This window comes from Ziziphus jujuba, chromosome 12, assembly GCF_031755915.1.
Source record: "Ziziphus jujuba cultivar Dongzao chromosome 12, ASM3175591v1".
Classification (NCBI taxonomy): Eukaryota; Viridiplantae; Streptophyta; class Magnoliopsida; order Rosales; family Rhamnaceae; genus Ziziphus; species Ziziphus jujuba.
In genome coordinates, this window is record NC_083390.1 from 6,430,806 (window position 1) to 6,457,644 (window position 26,839).

The 26,839-nt window shown below is 32.5% G+C and overlaps 5 protein-coding genes across 5 annotated transcripts; 3 read left to right on the top strand and 2 right to left on the bottom strand.

Moving 5' to 3' along the window:
* The first annotated feature begins 1,402 nt into the window (after positions 1-1,402).
* LOC125419996 (RNA-binding motif protein 25) lies at positions 1,403-6,903 on the top strand. The gene is made up of 7 exons (XM_016039193.4): positions 1,403-2,140; positions 3,547-3,806; positions 3,939-4,091; positions 4,187-4,601; positions 4,749-5,423; positions 5,536-6,137; positions 6,386-6,903. The coding sequence occupies exons 1-7, from the start codon at positions 1,573-1,575 to the stop codon at positions 6,635-6,637; spliced, it is 2,925 nt and encodes a 974-aa protein (XP_015894679.3). The 5' UTR covers positions 1,403-1,572; the 3' UTR covers positions 6,638-6,903.
* Positions 6,904-10,606: 3,703 nt separating this feature from the next.
* LOC107428624 (equilibrative nucleotide transporter 1) lies at positions 10,607-12,859 on the bottom strand. Its single transcript, XM_016039192.4, has 2 exons — positions 12,175-12,859; positions 10,607-11,612 (listed from the first exon to the last, which is right to left on the bottom strand). The coding sequence occupies exons 1-2, from the start codon at positions 12,716-12,718 to the stop codon at positions 10,882-10,884; spliced, it is 1,275 nt and encodes a 424-aa protein (XP_015894678.2). The 5' UTR covers positions 12,719-12,859; the 3' UTR covers positions 10,607-10,881.
* A 5,556-nt stretch (positions 12,860-18,415) lies between these two features.
* On the top strand, positions 18,416-19,171 carry LOC125420011 (uncharacterized). Its single transcript, XM_048466559.2, has one exon. It carries the CDS (start codon positions 18,416-18,418, stop codon positions 19,082-19,084), a length of 669 nt encoding a protein of 222 aa, XP_048322516.2. The 3' UTR covers positions 19,085-19,171.
* A 97-nt stretch (positions 19,172-19,268) lies between these two features.
* LOC125420012 (probable receptor-like protein kinase At5g18500) lies at positions 19,269-20,961 on the top strand. The gene is made up of 6 exons (XM_048466560.2): positions 19,269-19,476; positions 19,579-19,692; positions 19,917-20,135; positions 20,216-20,331; positions 20,414-20,599; positions 20,764-20,961. The coding sequence occupies exons 1-6, from the start codon at positions 19,269-19,271 to the stop codon at positions 20,959-20,961; spliced, it is 1,041 nt and encodes a 346-aa protein (XP_048322517.2).
* LOC125420332 (U-box domain-containing protein 19) lies at positions 19,840-23,595 on the bottom strand. Its single transcript, XM_048466918.2, has one exon. It carries the CDS (start codon positions 23,513-23,515, stop codon positions 21,455-21,457), a length of 2,061 nt encoding a protein of 686 aa, XP_048322875.2. The 5' UTR covers positions 23,516-23,595; the 3' UTR covers positions 19,840-21,454.
* Between the last annotated feature and the right edge of the window lie 3,244 nt (positions 23,596-26,839).

Consider the following 26,839-nt stretch of genomic DNA (forward strand, 5'->3'; position numbering starts at 1 on the left):
TAAATAAAGCAATAAATGTTTATAAATACAAAAAAAAAAATTTATTGTTGAAAGATCTTTTAAAATCTTTACTCTCTATTTTAAGAAGTATTATTTATTAATAAGATTATGTTCTTTAAAATAAAGAGTTATTTGAAAATATTCTAACAATATTGTTTATTTTAAAAAATCCTATGAGAGCATTTCCAACAATTTACTTTATTTTGAAAAGCATAATCCTCCTTACTTTAGGGCTAGGGAGTGCGCAAGTTGTAATAATGCCAAGGATGAAACAACATAATACCTCTAAAAAATAAGTGAAACCTACATTTGACACAATTTTTCTCGGCTTTTCACATTTAAATAATCACAATTTATTTATTGTATTGTATTAATTTGAATGCAATTGCACTTTTTTAGAGTCTAATATAATCAAATTTAGCCTAATTTAAACCTTGTTGGATTAGATTTAGAATTTGTTTGATATAGTATATATAAGAAGAATTTTTTTAACTCTATAACTTTTTTTCCAATAAAAATTATATAAAAAAAATTTTATTGAAAAATTAATAAGTATTTACGCCAATTTAAAAAGTGACTTTTAATTCAAATGGGTTTATCCATTCAACCCACTTCCATATAAAAGCTTTTGGACTTATTTGTATTGTTGAATTAAGAATCTGTTTGGTATATCTGATGAAAATAGAGTTTTAGATTATAGAGCTTTATATAATAAATATTTTTTTAAAAAATTTTTTATTAAAAAGTTAATAAGTGTTTGATTGTAAATAAAAAAGCTGCATTAAATGCTTATTAAACTATATTAAATGCTTATTAAATTTCATATAAGAAAAAAAAAATTTAGAAAAACTCAAAATTTGGACTTATCTAAAACAATTTAAAAAATTTTATTTTTCAGTCAATAAGTACTTATTGACCTTTGCCAAATAAACTTTATTTTTTGATAAAAGAGCTTTTAACCTTGCAATAGAATTTAAAAAAAAAAAAAAATCTACCAAACAGAATCTAAATTTGATTGAATTGGACTATTAAAAATTTTATCTAATTATATTAAACTAAATTTAAAATACTCCAAATAAAATTGGTTCTAATCCCACAACATAAACGGTCTCTAAGAGAACAAATTTAAGGAAACATTTTGATTGATATTTTTCGACCACATGGTTGATAAAATGTCAAAATGGAAAAAGGTTTGACTTTTGACTTTTTAATGGAGGGAATTAGGGAAATGAATTGGGAAAAGCAGATAAGCATTAATGGGCCAACCCAAGCCCGAACCCAAATACTCTAACCCAAGTGATAAAACGGGCCGTGGCCCGTCAGGTCAAAAATAGAAAATAAAATAAATATATATAATAAAATAAAATAAATAAAATAAAAGAGCGTCGTTTCATTCTGTGTTACTGTTGTTGTGTGTCTGTGTGTCTAGGGCACGGAAAACACGAAAACCAGAAGAAAATAATATCATATTTTCAACCCCTTGAAAAACACTTTAAATCATATTATTCCACTGACAGATCTCTCTCTCTCTCTCTCTCTCTCTCTCTCTAAAAGCTTAATAGCCAATTAGCCATGGCGGAAACTTCGTCTTCTCCGGCAACAACCCTAGAAACCAGTCTCCCCCAACAGCAAGAACAAGATAACTCCGCTTCCCAATCCAATGAAACCAATCCTCTACCACCACCACCACCACCACAACCCCAATCGGCATCCACACCTCTTCTAGTTAACCCTAATTCGAATCAACCTATAGCACCTGCTCCAGTTGCTCCACCTTCGGCGTCTGTTTCCTACGCGCCGCCTCCGGTTTCCGGCGTATCGGCTGTTCATCCGGCGGCACCTTCGTTCCGTCCGATTCCTCAGTTTTCTCACGTGCCCAACGCGAACTACCAGAACCCTGGCGTACCAAATTTCGGTGTCCAGCCTCCTGGTGTGAGTTCTTCTCCGTCGGCAATTCCTCCTGGTTCGATGAGCGGCGGTCCTGCCGCTGTTTCGGTTCCTGTGGTGCCGCAGCCTTTGATGCAATATCAAGTCCCGCCTGGTCAGCCTCCTAACCCTGCTTTGAGACCCTACGCGCCGATGCCGAATGGATACACAGCCATGCCCGCCGGTGTTCCTCAAGGCACAATACCTCCCCCTGGTGGGTTTTTCCGTCTCTGAAGCTGTAGTGTTATTCTAATTTGTTGGTTTAATTTTTTTGATTTTCACAATTCAATCGCCGAGTTATTGTCTTTTTAGATTCCATATTGCTTATGTTTGTCTTTTTATGTCAGTCTCTTTTGGTATTGCTCGTGTTATTTTGCTACGAATTGGTTTAGAAATGTGCTATTTATTACAGTTTTTGTTAGTCATAAATTTTTAGCAGATATTGAATCTGCCGTTGGATTGCAACACTTCAAGCACTGTACTTATTAGTTAGGAAGATAGTAACGGAATGGGTGTAAATGGTGGAATCAAAATATGCTTCGTATTGTAGTTCGTTTAAGGGTAGCAAATAAAATTGAGGTTAATGGGGAAGAGTTTGTTAGAGCTGAGTTCGGAGTTTCTTAAAAAAAAATTCGTGTTGGTTAGATAAAGGGTATCGATGACGGGATGTTTTCTCCTACAGTGTCTTGATTGAATTCGATGAGAAAGGTTGGAAGGCTTGCTTCATATTGCTTAGAGATCTCCCCTCTTCAACTACTTTTTTGGTATGCACATATTTGCTTGGTTATTTTCTTTGTCTTTGAGATAAGCTTTGAATGAAAGGTTTTCTAATAATACAATATAATTGGCCTTGGAGCTTACGAATGAATAAAAAACAAAGATTGGTAAATTATATTCATCTATTTGTCATGCTAAATAACGTATAGTTGCCATTTAGTAAGGATTCTTTCTGGTAGTTTAAGGGTACTTTCTCTTTCGTGGGTTTATGAATTGCCAGAAGCAGACAATGTTTACAAGTGAGTGCTCATTGGGCTTGTGTTATAAGGTATTGAAATTCTTTCAATCAAAGGCTTTTTCTTTCTTTTTAATATATATTTGTGCGTGTGTGCATGCGTGCACATGTGTGTGTGTGAATATATCTGCTCTGTTTGTATTTGTGTAATCTATTTTGCTCTGTCTCTACACTACCGTACCTGTTTCTGACAGTTGGGATAAATAGGACGATGGTATACTTGATATAGTTTACTGTAGTTTATAGGTTGCTTAATCTGCATGAAATTTTGGGAATTCGAAAATTTTGAACTTGGTGATTGCAATGTTTGAGAAGATACTATCCTACCTGTGGATGTATAAGGTAAGACCAATCTTCATATACATGGTTTATGAAACTATGTTGTTTCTTAATGTTTCCTTCAGGTTTCTGGTCAGCTGGTGATAGTTGCCATTGCCTATGCTGCCATCTCTAATATGCTTTTAATGTGTGGTAACGGCGATTAATTATTTTTGTCGTATTATGTTTCCATATACACATTTAGTATGGGGGGTTTCTAGTATTCACTGTTTGTATTTTGTAAGCTTGCTCTGATGTATTTGCATAGAAATTTGTTTTTATTTATGTAGGACTTCCTCGTTATCCTGCCCCATATCCATCATTGGTTCGGCCTGCATTTCCCCTACGTCCACCAGGTGCAATTGGTGCGCTACCAGCAGTGTCACGCCCGCCTGTTCCGGGAATTCCTGGCATACGTCCAATCATCCCCCCAGTTGTTAGGCCTGCTGTCGTTCCTAGTGTTACCCCAGCTGAGAAGCCACAAACCACTGTTTATGTTGGGAAAATAGCACCAACTGTGGAAAACGATTTTATGTTATCACTCCTTCAGGTAGGTTAACTAATATGTGTTGTCTATCTTTTAGTAACCCCCAACATTTGTTCAGTTTACTTTCAATCTTTTGTCTGGGATGACTTTGGAGCTTAGGAATTATGATTTCTGATAGTTGTGAATCTTGTGAAGTTTTGTGGACCGGTCAAGAGTTGGAAACGTGCTCAAAATCCATCAGATGGGACTCCTAGAGGATTTGGATTTTGTGAGTTTGAGTCTGCTGAAGGAGTTCTTCGTGCGTTACGCTTACTTAGTAAATTTAATATTGATGGGCAAGAACTGGTGGTATGTTTGGATTTCTTGTTTCAATATTATGATTACCTTTACCAAGTAAATGTTTTAATATCTGATCTTTCTACACTTTCTTTTTTGTTTAATAGTTAAATGTAAATCAAGCAACAAGAGAATATTTGGAGAGATACGTTGAGAAGAAAACTGAAAACCATAAGAAGGTCAAAGAAACTGAAGCTGTGGGAGCTAAAACAGAGGATGAAGATGCTGTAGATGCTGAGAAGAAGGAAATTCCAAATCCCTCTGTGACGGATTCAAAGGATGACAATGATTCGGGGAATAAAGAAAATGAGACTACTAACTTTGGGATTGTGACTGATGAAGACAGGGTAGCTGACCAAGAGGCTATAGAAAAGCTGACTGGCATGATAGAAGAGAGGTTGAAAACGAGACCCCTCCCTCCACCTCCTGCACAAGCACCTGCTGATGGCACTGGAAATTCAAATTCAGAGCTTCTGACTAAATCAAGGGATGGGGACTCTGATGTGGATCTATTAAAAAATGGTAATGACTTCATGGTTGTAGTTGTTATTATATCCATCCATTCTTGTGATTGTTTTTATTGTAGTTAATTATGAAGAATGATGTTAAAAAATTTAGTTGAGTGGCTTGTATTCTGATGCTTCTATGGTCATTGCATATATTTTTCAGATGCAACTGAAGAAAAAAATGATGGTGAAACAACTAGTGACAACAAACCAGCAAGTGAGCATGATAAGCCTGAAACAAGCTCACCTGATAAGAGTAAGAGGCATGATAGAAGAAGCAGAGATAGAGAGCGAGATCTGAAACGGGAAAAGGAGCGGGAAATTGAAAGATATGAAAGAGAAACAGAGCGAGAACGGATACGAAAGGAAAGGGAGCATAGAAGGAAGATTGAGGACGCTGAGCGCCAGTATGAGGAATGTCTGAAAGAGTGGGAGTACAGAGAAAGAGAGAAAGAGAAACAGCGTCAGTATGAGAAGGAAAGAGAGAAAGAAAGGGAACGCAAAAGGAGGAAGGAGATTATTTATGAAGAAGATGATGAGGATGATGACTCAAGAAAAAGGTGGCGGAGAGGTGTGTTGGAGGAGAAGAGAAAGAAGAGACTGCGAGAGAAGGAAGATGACTTGGCTGACAGACAAAAAGAGGAGGAAGAAATTGCTGAGGCCAAGAGGAGGGCTGATGAGGAAAGGGAGCAACTGCATCTGAAAGATGTCTTGAGGAGTTCATCTGGTCAGGTAACAAATGGAAGTGAGAAAACTGTGTTGGCTGAAGAATCCAACGCTCAAGATATGGTTGTTGAACAGGATAATGAAGGTGCTTCTGGACGTGAAAATCATATAGGTAATCTTGTTCAAAATTGCTTTTTGAACTTAACTTTTTGTGCGTTTGTTTCTTTATCTTGCCAGTTCCGCCACCATTTTGTTATTTTGAAAGGGGTTTACATCTGTGACAGGTGACATGGTTTTACAAAATGGCTGTACCAATGATGAATCAAATATGGCATCAACTGCTGCATCAGATATGCAACAGAGTGGTAATGCCACAACAAAGAAGTTGGGTTTTGGTCTAGTTGGGTCTGGAAAACGTACTGCATTACCTTCTTTTTTCAACGAGGATGATGATGATGCACATAAGGAGAAAAAAATGAGACCTCTGATTCCCATTGATTATTCAACTGAGGAATTGCAGGCCGTCCAACCTACAGTTTCTGGGGCAGCTCCACCAAATTTGGCTGCAGCTGCTGAATTTGCAAAACAAATATCAAATGTTAGTTCTAAAGAAGAGAAGCGTGATGCTGAAAAGGAAAGAAATAGACGCATCAATGATAGGCCAAGCCAGCGGGAAAGGGACCGTAATGATGAGGATTATAGTCGCACTAGAGATGAGAAGAAGGAACGGAATCAGGACCGTGATACTGATCGGGAACATGGACTTGATAAACCGAAGACACCAGATAACAAGAAGCTTTTGGATGCTAAGCAGTTGATTGATATGATCCCAAGGACCAAGGAGGAGCTATTCTCATATGAAATAAATTGGTCCATTTATGATAAGGTAAGTGGATTTTTAAGTGCATGATACTAATTTCAACTTAGGTTTCAATGTTCAACATCTTGTACTCCTCTGGTCTGGACAACATATATCATGCCTGCCTCACACACACACACTCTTTCTCTGTCTCCTGAAACCTACCCTGAATAGTGCAGTGCTTTTTTTAGATAGGTAATTGCTAGTAATCTATACAGAAACAATTCATTGGTCTGTTTTTTTATTAACCATGCTTGATCGTTCTGTTTTCCTAGCATGCACTGCATGAGAGAATGAGACCATGGATCTCGAAGAAGATAACAGAATTTTTAGGAGAGGAAGAAGCAACTCTAGTAGATTACATTGTATCCAGTACTCAGGAACATGTGGAAGCGGATAGAATGTTGCAGCTTCTTCAGTCCATTTTAGATGAGGAAGCTGAAATGTTTGTTCTCAAGATGTGGAGAATGCTCATCTTTGAAATTAAGAAGGTAGAGACAGGTCTCTCTTCGAGATCAAGAACATGATAATGATTTTGTTTCTGTAGAACGAGAATATTATTAGCACTTACCTCCCTGATTGACCTTCTCTGCCCATGTCAACTTCTTTTTCTTTCTAGAATGGATATTATAAAAGCTGTTACGGTTGAACCATATCTTCAGTTTGTATTGTTTTAAAATTCTTTTTAGTCGCCATAAGCAAATGAACCCATTTTTGTATTCATACCTCATGTGGGTCGCTTGTCATGTATCTGCCCTCTATGATAAGAAATCCATATGCCACCTTTCTGATATGCGTCTTGTTTTGACCAGTTTTTATGATTATTGTATCAGAGGCATCCTCTTCTTTTGTGAGCATAGTTAGCATTTTAATTAGACATATACCAACTTGCCTAAGTAACCAACCAAATAAATAAATAAAAACTATACTAACGAATGACAAAATTTGAAAATTGCTAAAGCTCATTCATGTATGAGCATGGTTATAACTTTAACAAACACTCACTTGCCCAAGTGCAATGAATGACAATTTTAAAATTGCTAAACGCATGTAGTCTTAAAAAATTTTGCTCTAATGATTATATGACAAAATTAATTGGATCTATATTAAATTAAAATCAACAATTAGCGCATACACATTAAATTGCCATCTCAGCTGCATGGATACTGACAAACAACTTCTTCTTTTTTTTTTTTAATGTTATTTTTGAATTACAAATAACATTTTCTTATATACAAAAGACTGCAAAACATTTGAGTTTACGATAGTGTCTTTTAGGACCCAACCTGGGATGATCACTCAAGGGTTTGGAAGGGGAACAAATCTTTATAATCACTTTCTTTACCTCATAAAAGGAAATTTGTCACTAAATTCAAATAAAAAGTAGTGGCAAATTGAAAATTTCCAATTTATTAGAGTATCTTCAATTATTTTATTTGCTAGAGTTATATATAATCAGAAATTTGGAAGGTAATGACATTGACCCATTTAAATTTCATCTCAGTATATCATGTTTAGAATTTTAAATAGAATAAGTTAACATATTAAGAAAAAAGAAATGAAAAAAAAAATGTTTATAATTTTAAATAAAATAAATTGACATGTTAAAAAAAAAATGAAAAAGAAAAAACTATAAATTAACAAAGAGAGAGGAGAGATAAAAGATATTACTTACTGTTTAATAAATATACACAAAATAGATGGTTTGTTAGACGGCTTCTATTTTATTTTTTATCAATTTATCTTGATAAATATCTTTCACAATACCATTGAAGAATATTTTTTTTAATATAATATAACATAGATTTTTTTAGATGAACAGCATCAACGAATATTCTCGTAATGAAAGTCCTGAAAAGCCTGGTTTGATTGGCAAGATTAAAATTCAAATTGGGATAAAAAAAGGTTTCCACTGAATTAATGAATTAGGGCCCCACACATTTATCTCATACTATTCCGTATAAGATTACCTTTCTTAAATGGTTGATAAAATTATATATGAGGCATTTCCATTTGAAAATGCTTTTTTTTTCCTTTTTTTTTTTTTTCTTATTCTTTTGTAGCAGTTTTTTTTTTTTTTTTTTTTCGTGTCTTTCTTTCTTTTTGTTTATCATCTGCTTAACTTTTTCTTTCCTTCTTTTTTTTTTTTTTTTTTTTTGGGGGGGGGGGGGGTGGGGGACACATTTTTCTTTCTTTAAGAAAAAAAAATTGTGCAAGTTGTATTTTTGTTTATCTTTGTTTCTTTCTGCCCCTTCCATTAATGTTTTAGTTAGTTTATTTTATATTTTATTATTAGTTTATCTTATGTTTTATTATTTTTAGCAATATAACAATTATATGTACAATTTTTTTTTATCTGCAGATTAATATATATAATTTTGATTATTAGTATTAATAATATGATAGGTTAATTAGATAAAGTACTTATTCAATTTATATCATTTGCTTCATTTAAAAATCAATATATTATATGTTACATTATATTTATGATTAATTATTATAAAAAAATTAGTCCAATCCAATTGACAACAAACAGAAAACTGAATTTATTCTTATTATATCCAAAACTTATAATATCATATAAACCTGATTCGAAATACCATAAGTGCAAACAATATAATACTATGAACAACTACAAACAGGTCTCATAACATGTTGCAGAGACATGTATTGCTCATGATATTCAAGGCTCCATTGCCCAAAAGAATATATATATATATATATATATATAGAAATTAAATAATGCATTTTGAAAAATCATGCTTTAATCATTTGAATTCGTCATACACCCAAGGGGTGGATCAAATGGAAGGAAGTCGCCGATTCATCACACCTGTTTACAGAAATTGTAGATTCGATTCCTAATAAATCTCATTCGCTTTGATGTGGATTCCATATATATATATATATATTATTGTGGAAGAGAACAATAGGATCCATGGCCTGGATAGTTTGCGGGAAAAAGCGATAGAGCCCGTGGATTGGGTAGTTTGCGGATTTACACAAAATTAGCAAGACGCAAATTGCTAATGATCCATCAATCCCTAAAGTTTGGGTTAATGATACTCATCACGAGGTTTTTTTTTTTTTTAGCATTTGAATTCATCATGTGTAAGTACCATGTAGATTAGATATAATATAGTACAATCTTACATGCTAAACAAAATCTATGAATACTTTATGTAAATATGTAGTAGTAATAATTTGAAATAATGTAGAAACTAGCTGATATTGTGTGTACAAAATCCAAAATAGAATGTTTATATCTCCATATATGTCTCGAGCGCTCTAACGGGGAGAGGGTTACGCCTTTATTCGTAACACACAAGAACGTAGGGTAATAGATTTTCCTACATTCTATCTGGAAACCCATCGCTTGAAGACATATAAAATTGGGTTTATATACGTGATCAAATAATAATAATAATTATTAAACATTTTTAAAAAATAATAAATAAGAAAGAAACTATAAATATTGAAAAGATATAACATATTTGTCAAAGTGAAAATTTACTAAGCAGTTGGAGAGTTTGTAATTGTGAGAGCATATTGAATGTTATTGAATGTTTTATTGCTGGTGTCTTTAGGAAAGGTTTTGCATGCCAAGAAACTGTAATTTCAAGACTCAAGTTGTAATCCATCTATCAATGTCCGAATTTGTAGTCCTTATCTGCATCCGACTTACCAATAAACTGCCAAAGACTACTCCTCCCATACATTCTAATGAATGAACTCAGAGAATTTATAAATTTAATCCTTTTTTATTAAGTCTGTATGAGTTATTGACACCAGTTTTAGCCATCCTTCAAAATTAAGTTTCTGAAAAATTTTCTAAACATTCTTCCGACTGTTGGAAATCAGACTTGTGGCAACAGCTTCCTTTATTGTCAGTGTCTCCACATTCTTCCCAAAATCTCATCCGGCAGTTGAATGATTCTAACGGGGGGCCATTTTTTGATGATGAAAAATTGAAACTTTGAATTGGGTTTTGGGATGTTTAGCCAAAAATTGAACTTAAAGAGTTTGAGATTATGAGAGAATGAATTTTGAGATAATTCTGAGAGGAAAAGTAGGTAGGTGAATGAATTTTAAGAGAGTAAAGTATGAACTATGAACAAGAGGAGTGATATTTAATAGCCGTTGCAATGGCTAGTTAATTGCAGCGGTAGATTTTTTTGGACAAATAGAATTTTTTTTTTTTTTTTGGGCATCCTACTTTTGTGATACCAACTTGCCTAGGTACGATGAATGACAAAATTTCCAAAATTGTAAACGCATATATGTTTAACAAATTTTACAATTAATGCGGATATGACGATAATTAGTTGGATTTATAAAAAATTAAAATAAATAATTAGCACATACACAATAAATTGCCATCTCATCTGCATGGTTCACTGTTGCTGATATTACTGACAAAAAACATTTTCTTATATATAATAGACTACAAAACATTGATTTTTAATATCTGCTTATAGTATGTGACTAGAAGCGTCTTTAAGGATCAAACCTGGGATGGAACAAATCTTTACCATTACTTTCTTTACTTCATAAAGGGGAAGTTGTTACAACATTCAAATAAAAGTACTGACAAATTGACATTTTCCAACTTATTACTCAAATTAAGTATAAGTAGTGTTACCCACCAGATAACATGGTCCGAAATACCATAACTGCAGATGATACAGTATTATGAACAACTATAAAGTTTAAACAGCTTTAACTATCCACACAGCGAATCTAGCCATAGATATGGTACATTGCTTAGATATCAAAGGACCCAAAACCAAGATACAACTGAACCAGCAGCTAAACCAATAACCAAGAAGAGTACCATTACTATCCCTGCAGTCTCTGCGTGTTGTAAATGGACAACTTTGGGAGCCAAAATCATCAGCACACTTGTCAAGTAGCCATTGGTAAGACCCAAAAGGGAAGTCAATATTGTCACTGGAATTTCTGTTCTCATAAATTTAGGACCATACAAGCACGCCAAGAAAAGAGGAAAGAAAACCAATCTCACCACAGTGCTACCAATTGCAACCTTTGCATTTTCAAGGAGATAAAGTGGAGTCAAACACTTTCCAACCAGATCAAACACATTGTAGGCAGTAATAAGGAGAACTGGGTACCAATCTTTGAATATCTCAGAGTGCACATCCTCTGTTATATATCCTGGAAATATCGACAAAGTCACAACATATGTAAGAATTATGCCAACTCCATACCACTGGATTCTACCAACGATCTCCCACAGAGTTGATCTCCATACCGATCCAGTTAGTGGACCTTTCTCTTGTTTCTCCTCGTCTACAGCCCGAATCTTCAATTCTCTATAATACTTTATAACCGGAAGCCTCGGGGCCACATTGTATAGAGCAACGCAAATAACCATAACCACAATCCCAACAGAGAAATAAAGATTTGCACTTTGTCTCAAGCCATGAGCATCTTGTGGGTATACAGCTTTGGTTATAATCCTAAGAACAGAAACGAGGACTCCTGCAAACACAAATTTTGGCAGACGATGTAGCTGTCATGACGGTGAACCCATTCAATTATGAACTTACTTTACAAGGCAATATAATACTTATTTCGAGCCGTTATTTGTGTTAGTTTGCTTGTGATTTCTTACAATCAAATCAAACTTACTTGAAAAAGACAAACAATTGTATTCAATTACTGTTTGCTTTATTCCATTCAATCTCACATAAAAATCGTTTAACATTTCAACAGGATTTGTGGGTATTCCAAATTTTGGGATGTCAGACAAGACTTTAATACGGAAACATCCATGCCAAAATTTTTAAAACTAACAATCATGGAGAAGCAAACATCATTACTACAAAAAAAAAAAAAAAAAAAAAAAAAAAAAAGTTTTGAAAACATAGGTCCATAGATTGAATTAAACCTTGATTAATAAAAAAAAATTTACCCAAAAATCAAAAACAAAAACAGAAATATTAGTACTTTGACTTGAAAAATGACATGAAAAAGCCAAATAAGCAAACCAAAAAAAAAGAAAAACGAAAAAAAGAAAAAAACAAGAAAGCAAAGTCAATACCCGAAGCTGCAGTCCCAGCCACAACAGCTTGCATATATCTTTCCGGCAACTCACCGGCGGACCCAATAACCCCACCTTGAACCAATCCATCGGCAATACCCGAAAGAGCAACCGCAAAAACCGTCACATAGAACCCATCATACAACCCAACCCGACCCTTGATGTAGAAAACATCCATAAGGGGCACAATCAGCAGAGAAACCACGAACAGGGCCAGACCCGAGTTGATCCGCACAACACTATCGGACTTGTGGGCATAGAGAACTATAAGGAGGATGGAAACGAAACCGACCACCATGTAAACGACGGCGAAAATACGGTCCACGCTTGCTTCCGGGTATAGATAAGCGAAGTAATCGACGGCCGTGACAAAGGCGTTCCATGGGAGGAGATAACCGAGACCCAATACAAAGTAGATAATGTAGGTCAAATGGAACTTGTCCTTTGGAACATTAATGGGTTTGATCGGAGTTGTTGTTGTTGTTGTTGTTGTGCTGGTCGACAGAAGGAGAGCCGACTCGGAATCGCTGTGTGTATAAACCATTTGAAAATTAGAGACTTGCCCACCTAAATTCCAATGGTTTTGGGATCTGGGTCTTGCTGGGTTTTAAGGATTATGCTGAAAAAAAAAAAAAAAATCCTCAATTTCTTCCCCATAGGGGGTTTGTTTATATAAAGGTCGAAGATTGCTTTCGAGGTGGAGAAGATATGGTAGTTGGTTACTGGTTCGAAACGATGCCGTATTACCCTATTAACACTCGTTAATGATTGCAAATTTGTAACGTGGGGTATAACCAAACGAGACCGGTGGTTTGGATATAATATTGCTGCCTTTCACGTGTAAACCAAAATTTGAATTAGAACAGTGATTTTATTTTTTGCACCAATGTTGTTGTAGTTTCAATATTTTGTACTTTATTTTTATACATTCAATTAGCATCAATAATTTTTGAAGTTTATAAACGGTGTAATATCAATTCGAAACTTTCATATTGTGACTTTTTAGTTATGACTTTTTAGTAGTTATTAAAGTTCATATACATTGCATGTGAAAAGATTCATCTTCTTCATATATGTGTAAAATAATATTATATGTGGCATTTAATTTACTAATATATTTATAAAAAATAATAATTTATTTCTTTAAAAGGTTTATTTATCATTTTTAAATTATTATATTGATATATTAATTAATTAAAAAATGAATTGTTTATTTTTAATAAATACATAAGTAGATTAAATGATATTGTAGTATTACTTAATATGTATAAATCAGAATCAAAATTTTATTTTAGATAAAGTTTAGCATAAAATGTTATATACAATGAAAGTTTTGGACTGATATAGCCGTGCTTCAAACTACGTTAAAGATGTTATGCTACTTTCATATACACCGTGTAAAAATATTGAAATAATACGAGGCATTATGCTAAAATTAATTCCTTAAAATAATACAATTTTAAAAGTAAAAGAAAACGAGCTATATAATAAAGGTGTGTTTCATCGTTGACCACTGCAAATTACAGAAAAAAATATATTGACCATTACGATCATTACATAAACTATAATATATATATATATATATATATATTTATATATATTGATCATTACAGTCATGTATTCTTATAATTAAAAAATTCGTCCTTGGAAAAAACATTTCTACTATCGTTTAATCTATTTCTATATATGAAAATCAAAGTTTGGATGCTTTTTTTTTTTTTCTTTTTTGGTAACAAGTTGGATCCTTTTATTATGCACCTGAAAAAAAAAAAAGTTGGATCCTTTTATGTGTTGGAAAAGTGGCATGACATTATTGCCAATATTTACCAATTCTCAAATTAAGTTATTTATTTAGCATGCTGATAATTATAAGATATATTTTTTTAAAGATTTACTATACATACATCCCTAATTAATTGTTTACTTTTTTTAGTAATATTGCAAAAATAATGATAAAAAAATCTCAATTTTGAGGTTTTTTTTTTTTTGGTTTTTCGTGTGTTTGGTAAGTAATTTCCTTTTTCTTTTTTGGGCCAAGAGTTTGGTAAGTATCTTCAGTATACAAATCTTAATCCATAATTTGCTCTTAAAGAGGAAAATCATTAGCTATGCATCTTGGTGACTTGGAATATCCATCAATTCCTAACCAAAAACAATTTTCTTTCTTTTTTTTTTTTTTGTTGATAATTAACCAAAAACAAAAGTGGTAATCACATGGAATGGCAGAATAACCTTTGTAATGGCAGAATAACCTTTGTATCTTTCCAAAAAGTTTTTATTATAGAAAGCAGGACTGTCTCAACTATTTTTTGAGGCTCTACATAGAAAAAAAATCCTTGGGGCCTAATATTTTTTTTTTAAATATTAATTTTTTAAAAATAGATTTTTATATAAAATTTAATTTTCCAGCATTTTGAGATGCAAAGTTACTAATTAAATTTTTATATTCAAGCTTCGATAATAAATCTCTTCTAGTTTATAAAACTGCTAAATTATTTAATATTTCTTGAGGTATTATTAAGTGCAAATAAGAATAGTGTTTTATAAGCTATCTATGCATTAGAAAAATAATTTAATTTTTTTTATATGGTTTAGTATCTAAAATGACTTTTTTAATTCTAGATTTATTATTTATTTTAAAAATTTTCATTCTGAAAAATCTAAACCATCAATACAACAGAGCATGTCATGTTTTAAAAAGTTTTCAAAATTTAAATATTTTTCTTTTAGAAAATCATCACTAAGCAATTTTGATTTCTCTACATCATACAAAAAATCAAAATTAATTTCATATATCGTAAACTGTTCAAACTTATTTTGAAGTGAAAAAAATGGTACAATCGACTATATAGTTGAAATAATTAATTTAAAAGATTCTTCAACTGTAAGTTTCACCTAATGAGTTTCATTCTTAGTAAATTGTTTCTTTCTTCTAATTAAATGTTTTTCATGAAATTCTGGTTCTACATTTTTTTCATTTGCATTCTTTTAAGCAGAAATCATAATAAATGTGAATCCTTTTTTGTTTTTAATCATTAAAAAAATAAATAAAACCTTTTAACTGATTTAATGCAATAGTAATGTTCATATATTTATATTGTAAAAATTTACTATCAGTATTAACTGCAAACAATATATCATACCAAATAATCATACATAATAAAATTGTAAAATTTTCAATCTCATATGTTGCTAAAGAAATTGCTCACTTTTTGTTTTAGGATCATTACTAGTTCTTGCTAGTTGATATGAAACACATTTTATTTATGGAGCTTGATATTTTATTGCTTTAACACTTTTAAGATGACTTTCCTAATGTATTTGTAATAATGGTTTAAGAGTTAAATTAGAAACATGGTCTTGCAAAATTTTCTAGAAAAACAAACAAATTACAAATATTAACTTTTGTTTAGATTAATTAGAATCAACATCTAGAAGAATAATTGGCCCAAATTATTAAAAAAAAAAGTCATGTAAGAATTAAAATATAATGAATTTAGTTAAATAAAACATATAAAAAAAATAAAAACATAAACGAGAGAAACATGAGGTACGTATATATATATATATATATATATATATACACGAACGAATAACTACACCATGAATTCAAATAAAATAATATATATATATATTAGGAGAATGATTGAAAATTTATTAAAATAAATAAAAAACAATAAGCTTATCTTATATTTTGTAACCTTCTATGTTAGAATTGCAAATTACTAGGTTGAGTATCAAAATTAAACAAATATAAAAAATAAGTGAACAAGGAGAAAAAAAAAAAAAATAAACAAGAGAAAAAACTACATACACAAGAAGAGAATTTAATATATATTATTATTATTATTTTTTTTTACGATTACAATCTAATTAATTATAAAAATAGAATAAAAAAAATTTCAATTAAACTTAATATATATATGTATATATTAATTTATTTTTTATTTAATAAATATATATATACATATATATATATATATATAGGAAAAATATTTATTGGGCCCAATAAAATGGGAGCCCTAGCATATGCCTTAGAGGCCTACGCCTTAAGCCGGGCCTGATAGAAAGATTCCAAAATCCACATTACGAGGCAACCGTGTGTAACCTAATCTAAAGCTTTTTACTTTATTTTGTTTTTTATGGATCCTAATCTCGAACAAAAGTTAGAGGTGGAATTTGGGGAAATTATTAAGGTCAAATAGTAAGAAGAAACAGGAAACGGGTACATTCATTTAAAAAAAAAGAAAAAAAAGGAAAAGGAAACGGGTATTTTCAATCTCTGTTTGTGGTTTTGATATTCCTCTTCGCGTGTAGACTTTCCCCATTATTTTTGTTTTCTTAAGCCGTTTAGAAGATTGGTCCTATATTTGGTCAGTGTCTAATTTTTAAAAACACTACGACATTTTTTTATTAAAGCCACTGTTAGATAGACATTTAAGTAAAGAAAAAAAAAAATTAAGAATGTTGCAGAGATAGCAGAATTCTTATTTTTTGCTTTTATCATGTAGGGCATCAGCTAGAATTTCATAACTGGAATTTTTAGTTCCACTTAAACGACATATCTTTGAAAAAAAAAATTATTAAATGATATACTGATATAATTGAAATTTTCATTTCAATTAATCGATATAGCTTTTCTTTTATATATATATATATATTTATAATATTTTCCATTCCCATACATTCGTAATTTACTAACCAAATCAACATTATTTGATAATTATATATATTTTTTTTAAAAAAATATAAATTGTATTTTTACATTTTTAATTTTCAGAATTTTGTAATTTAAATTTTTAATTTTTTAGCTCATCAATTAAACTATTGATTTTTCAATTTGTTATAATTTGGATCTTTTAATTTTTGACTAATCAAACTTACCAATCATTTCGTGTGATTGAATTAAATTGTATTAAATTTTAAATAAAAAATATAAAATATAAAATTTTAAAATTAGTTTAAAAAATCTGCGGTTTCAATATTTTTTAGTTTGAAATATAATACAATTTGATATCAGTAGGATAACCTAGACAAATTTTTTTTTTTTTAAATAATAAAGGATACTAAAATGCAAAATTCTAAAATGGTTTTTATATAGTATATTTTAGTATATTCTAGTTTAAAAATTAACACAAATTATGTAAAAAAGTCTATAGACCCTATAATCAAAAGTCAAATAATAATCAAATTCCAACAAATTAAAAAATTAAATATTTAAATTGTTGTATTGAAAAATTGAAGAGCCATATATCCAAATTCTAAAAGTTAAATATAACAAAACCCAATTAGCCTTAAATTAAATAATGTGCATGATATTATCTCATTGGCTATGCATATAGATTGCATTACCAACAACAAAAAAAAAAAAATTGCTAACAGATTTGACCTTTTTTTTTTTTTTCTTTTTTTTTTTTTTTTTTTTTGGGTTGTTCGTTCGAATAATTTTTGTTTTCTGGATTTGTAATATCAATGTTTCAAAAAAAAAAAAAAATTGTTATTTATATTATCTAAACTTTTTGTTTAGGCTTCCCAGACCGCGAGGTCCAATGAACCTAACTACTTAGACCCATTTTAGTTTGCCTGGGTTGAGATCTACATTGAAACTCAAAGCTTCTGTTAGTTTCGGTCTTTTAAAAAAAAGAAAAAAATAAAAAATGGAAAGTAAGATTCAATAAAAATGTTTAAATGCAGCAAGCCAGCAACAACAATATACACTCCTGTCTTTTCTATTTGTTCTATCTCTAAAAGCGTCATAATGTTTCGACTATAAGCCGATAGTTCTGATATTATTCCAATGACATTTTCAAATTCGGCAATTACCCCTTTATCAATAATTATTATATTATAAAGTATAGAAATCCATATGATAAGATTATTTGGACCATTCCTTGGACATATTTGAGATCTGCCTGCTTTAACCAATAAACATGTGGCGCGAGTGCAGCATTATGTGACATATTATACGACATGCAACAACTTCTTTCTTCTAAATTCAGAGAAAATTAGATAATGCCAATTGCCTTGTGCTAACGTTTTCAAGCTTCACAAAAAGCCAACTCTCTCCCTTTCTCTTTCATTATATTTAAATCTGCAAATAGAACCTGTCAATTCTGAAGGGAAAAAAAAAAAAACCATTAGTCTTTATCAACATGAATGGCTTATAGGATTGCAACCCAACCCCCACTGGTCTTCACCCAATCTGCAAATTCATTATAGTTATTCCTGTTTGACTGATACTATGAAGTTTAGAGAACAAGTACTGCTAATGATGTTTGCCATTGTTTTCTTCACCATTCAAACTTTTGTTCTTTCACAAAGTGATTCAGATGCTGGTTGTGTGCTTGATATCCATTCCACTTTATCAGGGAATGACTCAGATTGTGTAGCAGGAAACTGGGGTGGGTTTGTGGAAGATACTTGTTGTGGAGAAGTTTTTTATGATTATTTATATGCATTGGCAAAGTGGGCTAATCAGACTCAGAGGCTTTTTCTGAATGCCACAGAGCAGAACAATTGCTTGCTTTTGATAAAGGGTTCTGAGAAGGATGTTTTTGTCTGTGGCATTGAGAAGCTAACCAGTGGAGCTGGTGGCTGCTCTGACTATACCGTAAATGATGTTCTTAATAATCTCGGAAATACATTGACAAACTTTGATGAAGACTGCAACCTTTCTGGTTCAGCAGGAAGTACAGATGAAGCTTGCAGTTTATGTATGAAGAGATGGAAAGAAATTGTTGGATCATCATCAGACAATGGAAGGAATTCCATGAAGGACGAAGCCAAGGTTTGCAGTTTTGCGGTGTTGGTTGCTATAACAAGCAGGAGAACTGGTTATAAGAATTGGCTTCAAGCACTTTATCAATGCCTTGGATATCAAGACTTTGTAATGGGTATAAAACGATTTTAATTTCTTTCTTCATTTGTTTTCTATTTTATTACATATATATTTTCCTATTTGATACTCATTTTTCTTGCATTTTTACCACTTCCACCTTAAAATCTTCATTGTTTCCTTGTTTCCCCTGCAGAACAGGAATTCAAGGCCAAAAATAACAAAAAAAAATTCAGTACAGGTAATTTCCAGACGTATAATGTTCATCATCACAGCCATCTTTGATTTGAGTTTCGAAGAGTTACATATTGATCGAAATTCCATAACTTTTATTGGTAATTATAAAGGTTTATCAATTCTAGCTGGTGGTATAGCGGGAATTACATTAATACTGCTTGCTCTAATATGGATTCTGTGTAAGAAAGGAATCAAAGAAAGATTTTCGACTGCAAGAGAAATTACAGATGGTAATTTTTTGTCCATTTTAATTGAACTTAATTCATTAATTACCTTACTTAAAAGAGATGACAGCTATAAATCTTTAACCTTCTTATTGTTTTACTGGACAGTATCAGATGACTCACAGCCTGACGAAACCAGCTGTTTGAAGATACCAAGGAAGGAAGTTTATTCAGCTACAGACAATCTCAATGCATCTAATTTCATTGGCCAAGGTGTAGCTGGTGAGAAACTTTGTGATTTGGCATTCCACTCTTATTGTTTGCAACCGCCATAAATGATTACATGGAAAATAATAGATAATTTAGCCTAAAACAAAAAGCATAATATTGGCTTAAAACATTATCTGATATGCATGAAGTAAAACAGTATTTTAAGGAAAAATAGCACTTGATTTAGTATTATTATCACAAAGTTGGAATTTAATATGATTCGGAAAATTTTCCAGGGAAGGTATATAAAGGCGTACTGTCAAATGGACAGCATGTTGCAGTCAAACATATAATCAAGGATGGATACATAGATACATTCATAAGGGAAGTTAGAAGTCTTTCCAATGTCAGACATCAAAATCTTGTTGCTTTGCTTGGCTATTGTGAGGATAAAGAAGAATGTTTCCTAGTCTATGAGCTCTGCCATAATGGAAACCTTTCAGAGTGGCTATTTGGTATTTTCCCTTTTATCACTTCTAAGTATTTTCATTACCATTCTTTCCTGTGTAAAGACAATCACTAAGCTGTTGTACAGGTAAAGATAAATTTCTTCCATGGATTCATAGACTTCAGATTGCAATTGACAGCGCTAAGGGTGTCTGTTTTCTGCATAGTTATCCAGAAGGCTGTATAGTTCACCGTGATATCAAGGTCTGTTTATTCCGTTTTACATTCTTCTTTGTTTCTTTCTCCATTCAGTCCTGTAATTTTAATGCCATTTCCCTATTGGCAGCCAACAAACATCCTCATCAACGCTAAATTTCAAGCAAAACTTTCAGACTTTGGGTTGTCTAAGGTCATGGACTTGGATCAATCCTATGTAAGTTCAGAAGTGAGGGGAACATTTGGTTATGTTGATCCTGAATACCGAAAAAATCACCATGTAAATGCTTCAGGAGATGTCTATAGTTTTGGAATGGTGCTACTGCAACTTCTCTCAGGGCGGCGGGTTATCAATTTTAATCTAAACAGACCAATGCCTCTCAATAAAATGGTGAGGAATAATGTTTTATATCTTCCACATTTTCAACAAACATTTCAAGCTTCCATGCTCATCTCTTTGTTCATGTTGTTGCCATTCAGGCTAGATTACTTGCAGACGGTAGGAATATAGAAGAATTTGCTGATCCCAAACTTAGCAGCGAATACTCCATGGAAGCGTTTGACCTTGTATTCAAGCTAGCTTTGTCATGTACAGGACTTAAACAACAAAGACCATCCATGGAACAAGTGGTACAAAAGCTAGAAAAGGCACTCAACATCTCAACACAATTCAACTAACTTGGAATCGTTTGGCCTTGTATTCAAGCTAGCTTTGTCATGCGCAGGACTTAAACAACAAAGACCGTCCATGGAACGAGTGTAAAAAAAGCTAGAAAAGGCACTCAACATTGCAGCTCAATTCAACTCGCTTAGAAATCGGAAGGATAAACATTCTCATATTCAAGCATTCACAAACAATATTGTTACAGAAGAAAACTTGATCTTATTTCACTTGTTTAAAAGAAAAGTGAAATAAGAGAGTGACAATACAGAATTTTTTATTATTTATTTTTTTTTATTTATTTATTTTTTTTTTTTTGTACAAAAGCTTCATCCAAAAACTAGATGCTGATATAGTGATATTTGCTCTTATAAAATCCGAGCTAATATCAAGAAATCAAACTGAAAGGTAAAAGCAAATATATCTACACAACAATGTGTATTTACACGACCTGAAAAAAGAATGAAAAATGAAAGACCACCCTACAAAACAAAAGGACTTGGGTTATCATTACCATACGTGAATGGATCTTTCTTGTGGAAGAACATGAGCCATTGAACCAGAGGACCTTTTTTCACAGTATTCATGAAGGATCCTGATCAGAGCACTAGCCTTCTTGATAGCTCGAGATGTACCGTCGGTTAGTAAGGAATATAAATATCCCATTAAAGTTGGGTTCTTTACTAAAACAGCAACCACATCTTTACCACCATTTGTACAAAGAGCCAGCAATAAAGACACACAGTACTCCTTCCCTACCCTTGAAGTGGAAGAATTCAGAGCCTTCACAATGGAATCCAAATCTCCGTGTTGCAAAATCGCAACTGTTCCATCAATTTTCTCTGCCAGAGTTGCTAGAATTGCTAGAGAATCAGTAATAAGATCTTCTCTATCCGAAGATGCTAAAAGATTAACCAGCAAAGGCACTACCCCAGATGCTAGTACCCGCCAATGGTTTCCATGGTGCATTAGTAGCCCGAAAATGGCAACCAACGAGTTCTTCTTTGCCCGGTTAGTCCCATCCTTAATCAGCTCCAACAGAGCTGGAATGACTTCCGGATTATCCCCAATCAGTATCCGATACTCCTCCACCGAAGCAAGGTAAAACAGAGTTCCAGCAGCATGTTGACGAGCTTCCATTTTGACCCCATGCTTTAGAACATCTACAATATATTCCAAACCCCAATTCTCCACTATTGCTGTTTTGCTTCCCGAATGCTTGGAAAGATTCAATAAAGCTGCAATGGCGTTTTCTTGGGTCCATGAATCCGTTGAAAGCAACAGCTTCAACAGCTTAGGAACCACACCAGCTTCCACCAAACAAGAGCGGTTAAAATTGCTTGTTTTTGCAAGGATTCTGATTTCATAAGAAGCCTTGTTCTTCTCTTTCTTTGTTCCATTTGCTAGAATACAAGAAAGAAATTGGGTAACCATTTTCATAGCTTTCTCGGCTGCCAAACACCCAACCAGAATTTCCCCCTTAACGTGGCGATTTCTACGACCCGTTTCGGGAGATGGAATTCCATTCTCCGAACAATATTGCTGAATCAATTTCCGCATCACTAAATTTGGAACTAGCAATTCTGGGTTCGTGAGCTTCGTACCTGTTTTGGGACAGATTGACTTTCCAGTTCCGAACCATTTCAAAATCGAAGAGCGATCGTAGGTATGTCCGGTCTCTATCGTCACCGGATCAACCATGATTTCCAATGATATTGGGCACCGGAAATCGTCCGGATTCAGATTAGCCAGAACCCAATTGCCGGGATTGTTTTCCGATTGCCGGCTGGTTTCGCCGTCGACGATGTCGAACACCACGCATCGAGCATAGCAAACGAAACCCATTAGACTGCACAGCCCTCCCAACTCATTCTTTTCGTCGCTCGAGCTCATCGTCACCAACCCAATTTCCGAATCCAAGAATTTCATCTCCTTGTTGCACATACTCCAACTTCGGATTCCGAGATAATCTAGAACCCGTTTAATACTATCCTTATCCGGGATAATCCCATTCTCGAACCCGTTCCAAACGGATACCAGGGTTTCCTTAACCCGTTTATCATTCGGGTCGAGTTCAAATTTCTTTTTCCTTGCTTGCCTGATTACCAATTCAACATGGCTGTTGATCTCATCCATCGGGTCGATCAAACCAAGAGGTAGAACATCCAGAGCCGTAGAGATCGCCCGCATTAAGACCCGAAATTGATTCGCAACCCGATCCGATTTCATCAGCATGCATAACCGCGAGCCTTCACTGGTACAGTCCTCCAGAAGGTACCGAATCTTCTGGAAAGCCAAAAGGAGCTCCGAGAAACACAAACCCGCCGAATCCGGAAGATCCGAATCTCGTTCTCGGACTTCTTCGAGGAAAACGAGAATAACTCCGATTTGACGTATGACTTCCTTAGCATTTCGATTGTTGGTGGGGAAGAACTCGGTCTTGTAATAGCAAATGTCGTACGCGAGAGAGATCAGCAACTCGAGGAGTGTGTTCGGAGCAATGTCGTCGCATGGATGTACATCCGGGTACGTCAGAATCCGCCGACCCGATCCGTTTAAACTTTGGATCATTGAACTAAGAGAGGGAAAAAAGATTGATCTTGTTTTTCGTTTTTTCAGTGTGTGGATTTCAGTTTGGTTTTAAGGCTCAAGACGAAGACACATATATATAAATAGGTGGCTGATCAACAGGACACGTGGAAGAAGATTATTGGAATTTGACTTTTGTGTAAATTCTGACTGCTTGTGCTGCAGTCGTATGTGTATGACTGATCGACACGTGGCAAGAGGACATGTGGGAATCTTGGAATGGGGATTGGCGGCTATGTATATAGTTTCGTAGGATCGTACCTGACTCAACGAAGAAGCGACACGTAGCGACGAATTTTATGGGATGAGCTCGTGGGTGTTGAGGGTAAGTCAATGGCGGTAGCCGACAACGACTGCAATATCTGCGAAATGTAACGTGGAATTATTGAAAGTGAAATTCCATCTTTTTTTTCTTGCATTATTAATTCAATTATTGTAATATTATTATTTTTTTTTTGGGTTTTTTAAGAGTTATGAGTAATTATGCTTCAGTATACCGAGTAATTAAATTATTATTATTATTATTTTTTTAGTACAACGGAATCAAAATCAGATAATAAAAAGTGATACAATGTTTATCTTACTAAAAATTAAGTCAACCTTTGAATTAGTAAGGGAGATAATGATTGATTAATCAGATAATTATGCCACCTAATTTTAATTTAGTTCTTCAATTATGAAAATCCAGATAATAATTACTGTATAACTTTAACTTTTTATTTTTTTATTAAAAAAAATGTTTTACAATGGTGTTGGTGATGTATTTGTTGATTGTTAGATTTTTTTTTTTATCAAAATAGAAAACTATTTAAAAATAACTTTTTTAATGTACCTGTTTAAACAAAAATAAATAATGTCCAAATAATCCTCCAATTCTTTTGAAGGGTTTATAAAAATTTGAAATTTTTTAAAGAGCAAAACTTTCTTTAATAAGTAAATTATTTTTAAAAAATAAATTAATAAAATATTTAATTAATTAAAAGTTATAAATAGTTTATACATTATTATTAGAGAATAATTTTAAAATTAATTATATATTGATACCACATAGATTTAAAAAAATATCAATTTTTATATTATATAATCAACAATCCATATTTAACAATGAAGATGCTTTTATAAGTGAAGACTTTGATAAATGGACAAGATGATGTCTAAAGGCTTCAATGAATAGCATAATCTATGAAAAAATGAATAGCATTTGAAGATTTCAATAATTTCCATAAATAAAAGGTGTAAGTAATACAACTATGAAGGAGGAATCTATCAGGATGCTCTGTTTATGGAAATAAAGTGTAATTAAAATTAATATTATGATTTTTTTCTTTCATATACAATAATTATTAAATAGATAGAAATTATTTTGTAAAAAAAATATTTATTATGTCTAAAAAAAAGCTTTAAAAAGAGTAGTATAATTGTCGTTTAAAAGCACTAGATAAAAATTTATTGATTATCTATGCATTATTTATTTATTTATTTATTTATTTTTATGGAGGACTATTATCTATACGTAGTCAGAAAAACAGGAATACAGATCAAGTCAATATCAAAATTGTAGATATAGATGAAAAAATATAACAAAATAAAATTCTAAATTGTGATAAACATTAACTAAAACTCAAGTTAAATATAAAAATTAGTTACCTTGGTTTACAATCTGATTATTAAGAAACACATATTGAGATAGCAATTGTATAGAAACATAATGCAAGTATAATTAATAAAATTACTGTAAGTATAATTTTAAAGAGTATTGTATTGCTTGAAAAATGAAATTGACATTTATTTGGAGAGGCCAAATATTTATTTATTTATTTATTTTATAGGTTTATTATATATGAATTATGAAACTCTAATAATTATAATAACAAATAACAATTTGGGTTAGGGTGGTTCATGGTTTCTTGCCGTCATGGCCAAGCCTATAATTAGGTCCACCCTGCTACTATTGGGCCATGGCCCATATGGCAATATTGTTCCCATGTGGCGAATACCGTCTTGTTTTTGTCACAAAATAGCAAATGAAACATCAACAATTAATGCATTTGTTGTAATATTCACATAATTAGCTTGCACTCCAAAAACGTATACATTTATATAATGCCTCTTTGATGGAAAAAGTTAGATTCCAACTTAAATGCTTTTACATAGCCATGAAACAATAAGCCTATAAAGGATTCTGATTTCTGGGTTTCCAAATCAAATTTGATTAGTTTATCCAAAAAAAAAAAAAAAAAAAAAAAAAAACCAATTTGATTAGAATATTATGTAATTGTGTCTTTGACTTGGTATCGGAGAGAAATAAAAGGACAAGAAATCCTATAGAGGAATAGAGAATCCCACATTCCCACTGGCCATTAATGCAGCAAATTCTCCAAACACAAAAAGTTGGGTGTTAGGGAGGAGAAAGACATAGAGACATCAATACGCATAAACAGCTGGCTTAGATTTGCAGGATTCTGTTTGGGTTCTGAAATGATATCAATTTTCTGTTAAAATCACTCACTTTTAAGATAACAGACAAATAAGGTATGCCTTCCATGATCGTTCCCTTCCACTTGCACCCCCGCCTTTTTATTGCTTTCACTGTCTATTTTTGTCTTCTGTCATATCAGATACCCATCCTAGCCAGCTAAAACACTTCTGGCACCCAAAATCTCCATATTTTTGTCTAACAAAGTCATTTTCTGATCACTAAGTAATTCTTAATTTTCACATTAATTTCTTGATAATCATTAAAATTAAGAAAAATGTCTTTATTATGAGTAGTAAAACATGTTTTGACGCTTTGAACCCTCCAATTAAAATTCTGGGACTGTATTGGATTGAGCTAGATCTGACTTTATGAATGACTCCAAAGGTGTATGTAACCAAAAACCCAATTTTGAATGTGTATTTAGAGGGGTAAATAACTGAATTGAAACTTTGTATTCAGAAAATTGGTCACTGAAAAACACGAAAAAAATTGACTGACAGATTCTCTTTGGGACCAGAAAGCCTAGATCAAGAGGAAAAAAATAATAAGAAAACAAAAAATCGTTTCCCTTTCAGCTAGTCAAAATGATTTTTGCATTAACTTGAAAAACCTTTGTCCCCATTGTATATTATTAGAGGGCCATATCTAGTACCATAAATGGTACATAGCAATGGGACCTTGAAGGTTTTGAACCATCCAACATTTACGTGAATGTTCAAGTCATGGTCTTGACCTTTCAGCAGACCCACTAGCCCTTGCCAAACCTTCTCAAAACAATTTCACATGTCCTTTATTTATTATTTATTTTTTAATATTGCATTAAAGTT